This window comes from Aegilops tauschii, chromosome 2 (genome assembly GCF_002575655.3).
Source record: "Aegilops tauschii subsp. strangulata cultivar AL8/78 chromosome 2, Aet v6.0, whole genome shotgun sequence".
In the NCBI taxonomy this organism is placed as follows: domain Eukaryota; kingdom Viridiplantae; phylum Streptophyta; class Magnoliopsida; order Poales; family Poaceae; genus Aegilops; species Aegilops tauschii.
In genome coordinates this window covers 567,937,753-567,944,713 of record NC_053036.3, presented here as the reverse complement: position 1 = coordinate 567,944,713, position 6,961 = coordinate 567,937,753, and the positions used below count along the sequence as shown (strand labels likewise).

General features: G+C 48.9%; 1 protein-coding gene across 1 annotated transcript; it reads right to left on the bottom strand.

Annotated features, from left to right (window-relative positions):
- Nucleotides 1-5,316: 5,316 nt before the first annotated feature.
- Nucleotides 5,317-5,982, bottom strand: LOC141041274 (uncharacterized). Its single transcript, XM_073507403.1, has one exon. The coding sequence runs from the start codon at nucleotides 5,980-5,982 to the stop codon at nucleotides 5,317-5,319; it is 666 nt and encodes a 221-aa protein (XP_073363504.1).
- Nucleotides 5,983-6,961: the final 979 nt, after the last annotated feature.

Genomic DNA, 6,961 nt, shown 5'->3' with positions numbered 1-6,961 from the left:
TCTCCTTCATTCATTTTTTATTTCTTTCGGCTGCTTTGATTTAGCTGACTCCTAATTTGATGCGGGTGTGTCTTGCTGATACTGATTTACAGTCAGCTGGAGGTAGGGTTAGTCTGCGTCATGGTCTTGAACAGAAGTCCCCCCCTGTAGAATTGGGGAGCGGCTGTGGCTCGAATGAGAAGGGAATGGTGAGCGGGGCGGCGACGGCAAGTGCTGTGAGGTCCTTGTTAGTTACTCTCAATAACCTGGTCGATGAGATGAATACTTTGGTTTCAATTCCAAAGGCTGACAAAACGTACGAGCAGCTGCTGGAGATCACCTACGTGTGGAAGAAGCTTTGCGAGGAAACAAAGGAAGATTTGCAGAAGGCGAATGCCAGGATCGTAGAAATTACGGCTGAGACGAGAATTCTCCTTAGAGAGCATATCCGGTCGTTGCAGGAATCAGCCGCAGCTGTGAAGCGACATGACGAGAATATGAAGGCGCTGAAGAAGGAGATTGGTGAACTGTGCCGGGAGTAAACCAGCAACAAGGTCGGTGGGGACTAGGTATACAGCAGTGTCCCTAGCTGTTGTGTGCATCTGGTGTTGTTAAGCAGTGGAGTGGAGTTTCCTACCTTGTCTTGTGAAATTTTGCTGTCAGCTACCTTGCTAACAAAATGTATTTTGGTTTCGAGTATCGTTGTAATTAGGCGCCATTACTTATGATGCACAGGACGTGAAGTCTCTGCATCCACGGTTGTGAACCTAGTATTGTAATGACTTGTGTACTGATGAAGGCGTGTACGTTCGTGGCTTTTCTGTCTTGCAGTGTTTCGGGTCACAGACACGGGCTTGCATCCCACAGATTCATGTTGTGGTTTTACATAGAGTCACGTTCGCCTGTATTTGTGTTCGAAATGTTTCCGTTGACTCGTTGAGAAAAATAGGCACGTACACAGGTGAATCCCATGGGGGAATGGTTTCGTCTTTCGCATAGTCACGTCCGTACGTTTATCATGGAAAGGAAGCAGAATGGGTTTAGATGTTAACGCTAGCTGTTCACTTTGTGAGATTCGAGAGTCGAGTTGTTTAAAAGCGTAAGTTACTTGTTTGTAAAAGCCACGGTTCTGTACTGAGTTACGTCGCGCCTCTTTTATTAGAAGCACGGACGTGAAGTGAATATAGCCGCGGACGATGACTTGTGCACTGACGATGGCGTGGACGTTCGTGGCAGTGTTAAGGGTCACAGGCACGGGCGTGAAGCGCTAAAAGGCATGCTACCGTATAATATAGAGTCACTTTCCCGTGTGTTTGAGTTCCGAATGATTCCGACGACTTGATCAGACGGAGAGGCACGGGCGTTCAGCGCACAAGGCACCGCCAGGTTCTTTCTTTAATTGGGGAGACCCACCGGAATTGGTTCAGATGTGAACACCCACTGTTTACTCTGTGAGGCACGGAATGGCCTATTTGAGAGACGCTGGTGTGGTATATTCTCCGCACGGTCATGGGTCCCAGGAAGGCACGGCGTTTTATTGTGTAGAGTGACGTTAGTTTGTCTTGGTGTTCCAGATGGCGTGGTTTTATGTAGAGTTCGTTCGCCTGTATTTGTGTTTGAAATGATTCCGTTAACTAGTTCAGTAGAAGAGGCACGGACATGAATGCCATCAGGGCATGGTTGGGTGTGTCGGAGGGTCACGTTTCGTAAGTTTACTGTTGAAACAAAGCGGAATGGGTTTAGGTGTTAACGCTAAATGTTTACTTTGCGAGTGGCCGGTTCAAGAGTCAGGTGTTTAAAAGCGTAATTTCCTTGTTTTTAAAAGCCACGGCTCCGTGTTGAGTTGCGTGGCGCTTCTTTTATTGGATGCACGGCCGTGAAGTGACTACAGCTACGGTTCTGTACTAGGTAGCGACATGACTTGTGCACTTACGATGGCGTGGACGTTCGTGGCAGTGTTAAGGGTCACAGGCACGGGCGTGAAGTGCTAAAAGGCATGCTGCCCTATAATATAGAGTCACGCTCCCATGTGTTTGTGTTCCGAATGATTCCGTCGACTCGGTCAGACGGAGAGGCACCGCCGTTCAGCGCACAAAGGTTCGTTAATTGGGGAGACCCAGCGGAATTGGTTCAGATGTGAATACCCACTGTTTACTCTGTGAAGCACAGAATGGCCTATTCGAGAGACGCTTGTGTGGTATATTCTTCGCACGGTTGTGGGTTCCAGGAAGGCACGGCGTCGGATTGTGTAGAGTGACGTTAGTTTGTCTTGGTATTCCAAATGATTCTGTTGAATCGTTCAAACTGAAAGGCACAACTATGAAGTCAGTAGAGGCACGGTTATGCGTTACACAGAGTCACATTCATGCGTTGATTGCAGAAACCCCACCGTTCGATGGGCGTGTCCTCATATGCAGTGTGAACGCCGCTCCGGAAACCCAAGGGTCCGACGTGCGTTTCCTCCGGTGACGCCGCTCTAGAGGAGGTGGAGGTATTTAATAGAGTGAACGCCACGTGTCGGCGCTGCGGAATCCAAAAGGACCGACGGCCGTCTCATCCGTCGGTGAAGTGAACGCCGCGTGTCACCGTTCCAGCTCATCGCCCGAGGTCAAGAAGCAGTTATTTAAGCCGAGCGGCGTCCGCCACCACTAGACATCATCCTGCTTCTCCCTCTTTCGTCGGCAATCTTAGGATATCACCCATCTTCCTCTTTTAGTTTGTGACGTTCCCCGCCATGGTTCGGCACAAGATAACTACTTATGTGATGCTTACTCTCGAGTGTCGCTTTCAGTTGCAGGAGGACATCTGTTCGAGGCGTGTCGCTCGGGTCGCAGCGGGCATGTCTCCGGACTCGCCGGGGCCGGAGGAGATTGGACAGGTGGAGGAAGTGGAGGGGGATGCGTCGGAGCTCATGCAGGGAGTTGATCCAGTGGGGGAGATGTGATGGAGGAAGAGGAGGGGGTGATCCAGTGGGGGGAGATGTGATGGAGTAAGAGGAGGGGGTGACAAGGATGAGGAGGACGACGAGGAAGGCATGGACGAGGATGAGGAGGACGACGAGGAAGGTGTGGACGAGGACGACGAGGACGACGAGGAAGGCGTGGACGAGGATGACGAGGACGACGAGGAAGGCGTGGACGAGGATGACGAGGACAACGAGGAAGGCTTGGACGAGGATGACGAGGACGTCGAGGAAGGCTTGGACAAGGATGACGAGGACGACGAGGAAGGCGTGGACGAGGACGACGAGGAGGGAGATGACGAGGACGACGAGGAGGCTGGTGACGAGGAAGATGAGGACGACGAGGAGTGGGGTGACGAGGAAGACGAGGCGGAGTTCTATCTCGGTGAGTCGGCCTTGATGGCGGAGCAGACCGCTATCCTGCAGTCCATCAAAGATGAGGCGTATGTGGAGTCCAATCGGCGCTTCCTCCGGGAAGAACAGGCGAAGACCGATGTGCTCTTCGACGAGCTGGATGCGGAGCAGGAGGCGGAGGCCAAAGACGTCCATGTCAGAATGGAGATAGTGGACATCTCTGATGACGGGGAGTAGTGTAATTTTGTAGGTAGATGTTTGCTTTTCCATGGTTTTTATGCTTTTCATGTTTTGTGTGTCTGTAAAGGTTGAACAATGTCAAGCAATCGTCGATGTCAGAACGGAGACAGTTTCGTTTCCATGTTAAGCAATCGTGTTTTGTTCTTAAGTAGTAGTACTACCCCGTCCCAAAATAAATGTGTCAACTTTGAAGTACAATTCACATTGTACTGGTTAGGCTGGTCATAGTGGGGAGTAACTTAAACTAGTAACATGCATATGTTACTAGTCTATGTTACTACTTCTATAGTGCATAGTATCATAGATTAGTATCATGGGTGGTCTCATTTATTGCCATGCATGACATATAGTAGCATCACATTTATTATGTTACGGTATCTACCTATGTTACTATAACCATCTCTCTCTTCTTTAATTGTCTGCCACATAAGCATGTTTGCGAGTCCCAAGTGCATGATACTACTTATGTTACCTCCACTATGGCCAGCCTTAGTACATGGTTGAGCGAATTAATTTGTGATGGAAGGTGTATGTTATATTACAAATTGCAGTTTCAAGTACCATATTTGGGTCGGAAGGCGTATGTTTTATTACACTGTATTGTTTTATTATAGATTGCAGTTTCAAGTACAAAATAAACGTCTCAACTAGGGCACATATTTGATCTAGAGATTTCAGTGTGGTTAGATTTGAATATGGTTTCAACATGGTTAGAATCTAGAGAGGCACTCAACAACATGCACAAAAAAGCCACAAATGTGCTTCTGAGAAGCACCGTCTTGCATGGTTTTACCACAAGATGGGATTCGACATTTATCCAGGACATTCCGGGTTTTATAAGTGTAGAAAGAATTGTTTTTCACTTATATGTTGTGTGGCAGAGGCACGGCAATTACTTTTGTGAGAGGCATGAATGTGCCGACGGAACGGACATGGTCACGTATGAAATAGGTGCAAGGTGGTCCCTAATGTCTCCTTAATGTATCATCTATACACTTTACTGTTACAAGCACGATCGTTGTTCTTATCGAGGCATGGAGGTGAAGGATGGAGCCTTTGCCTCTGCTATAGTCACGTCCCATATTAAGAAGGAAGCAAATCTTCACAGACCCGATACGTCGGAAGCTGGTCGTAAGGCACGCTCGTGCCTCTGCGTTTTCGATGACGTCACGTTTAGTGCCAGTGGGGTGGACGTAATGCTCGGTTTGCTGATGTTTTTGTTGTCAGCAACTTTCTTAACATGTTACGCACGACAGAGGTACGGTTTTACCCGACGTAGAGGCATGCACGTAACTAACCGGAGGCACGGAGACGTGATTCTAAGGGAGGTACGGACGCGAAAAGGATCGTGATGCAAGGACGTGAAGGTGTGCCTCTGCTTTAAAGAAGCTTTCACTGACACATTTTCATTGCGGTGGGCATGGACTATGAGCTCTATCTGTTTTCGAAGGCATTAGGCCTCATTAATGAACATATCAGAGAGAAGGTGAATCTTTTAGTTGACGTCTAGAATGTTGCGTAAAATGACGTGAAGCCAAGTTACGCATGGTCCCCTTGGTATCAGAGGCACATAGGCACATAAGTGCCTATTGTGGTGCACTGGAAATAAACTTGTGCAAAAGACATGTAAACTGCAAGCAAACTACAAGGTTAACTACGACACAAGCAAACCTAAATTTATAACAAGCAAACGACAGTCTTGAGGGAAAGCAAATCTAATGAGAAATCTAGAATGGCATGAGCAATGTTCTAGATACTTTTGTTGGCCGGGACCACCTGCTTCAGTAGTCGTAGTCGCCACAGGACCTAGCGCGCTTCCTGGTCTGCTCCTTGTCGAGTTTTGCCCGGCGAAGCCCTTCCTGGATGATGGTGAGGTGGCTCCATATCTCGTACGCAGCATAAGCGTCCTTTGCCGCGTACTCGATGTGCCTCATGGACAGGGGCATGCACGCCCAGTGGCTGCATTCTGCGTTGGTGAGCTCTACGTCGTGGACAAGGATGCCTGAGATGTCCCCAAGGGAGTCCAGAGGCTTGGTATCTGTAGGCACCCTCCATTCCTTCTGGATGTCGACGAAGTGGGCGATCTCCAGTCCGATGCGGCCGAGCATCTCTATGTCGCCGTCGACGGAGAAGCCAACAAACGTGTACCTGGGGTCCGCGAGGAAGCTGTCGAACTTGGTCCAGTTCTTGTCGGCCGCGCTCAGTTGGAAGAGCAGCACCGGATGATCCTTGCCGATGAAGAGCTGGACGATGGCGGGTTTCTGATCTTCGCCATGGTCGTTGGTGTACTTCACATCAACTCCGACGATCTTGTAGCGCTCGAACTGGAGGTGTCGCTCGTACTGCTCAATGGTGGTCGTCGCCTTGTGCAAGTCGTTGGTGTGGATCACATGCAACTTTGTGTTGCCGTGGGCCTGCACCTCCATGAATTCCCTGGTGAATCCCATGGCCTGGAGCAGTTGGTGCTCCTGCAACCTGGTTTTTCGTGGGGAACAATGAGTGGGAGCGCAATGGCCATTTCTGTTCTTTGTGTGTGAGAAGGCCGCTTCGGGAGTCTAAATTTAAGGGCGGGGAAGTGGCAAAGGAGTGCACGATCTCACTGTCGATGCGGTTGTGCACATCGTGGGTTCTGGATCGTGGTTTTTCTTTATAAAAAATAAAAATAAAATCAGCAGTTATGTTTTTAGCAACCGTCGTATCTCCAGCAAGTCGGGGAGATGATCGTTGTCTTGCGTAGTTTGCTGTCAAATGTTAACTTTTACAATTTATCTCGTGAGGCATGAAGGGGCAGTATGTAGAGGCACAAGTCTCTGACCAAGAGAAGCATGCTTGAAGTGGCTGGTTCAACTCTCAGACACACAGGCGTGGTACATTTATTAGGAGTGGCAATTGTTTTCAGTGATACATTTGCTGGTAGGAGCAGTGTTGTGTTTCTTCAGAGGTGTTGTTGTGTGTCCGTGTTGCAACTGACGCTACGAGATGGTCAAAAAGAACAAGAAGCAATGAGAGGCGTGGTCATGCAGCTGCAAGAAGCACTCATACAACGAGAGGCGAAACAAGAGGCACAGATACGATCCTACGTGAGGCACGGAGTTAAAGCTACGTGATTGCATGGACGTCAATTCGTGCTATGGTGCTACGTGAGGCATGGGCACGAACAAATAGCCGTGCACTCAACTACATGCGCAAAAAGCCACATATGTGTTTCTGAGAAGCACCGGCCTCCATGGTTTTACCGCAAGGTGGGTTCGACATTTATCCAGGGCATTCCGAGTTTTACAAGTGTAGGAAGAATCGTTTTTCACTTATATGTTCTGTGGCAGAGGCACGACTATTACTTGTGTGACGAAGGAATGTACGTCGAATGTACGTGACGCGAGGATTGACAATAGGCGTCCGTTACTGTTTTCCCGGAATGTTTGTCAA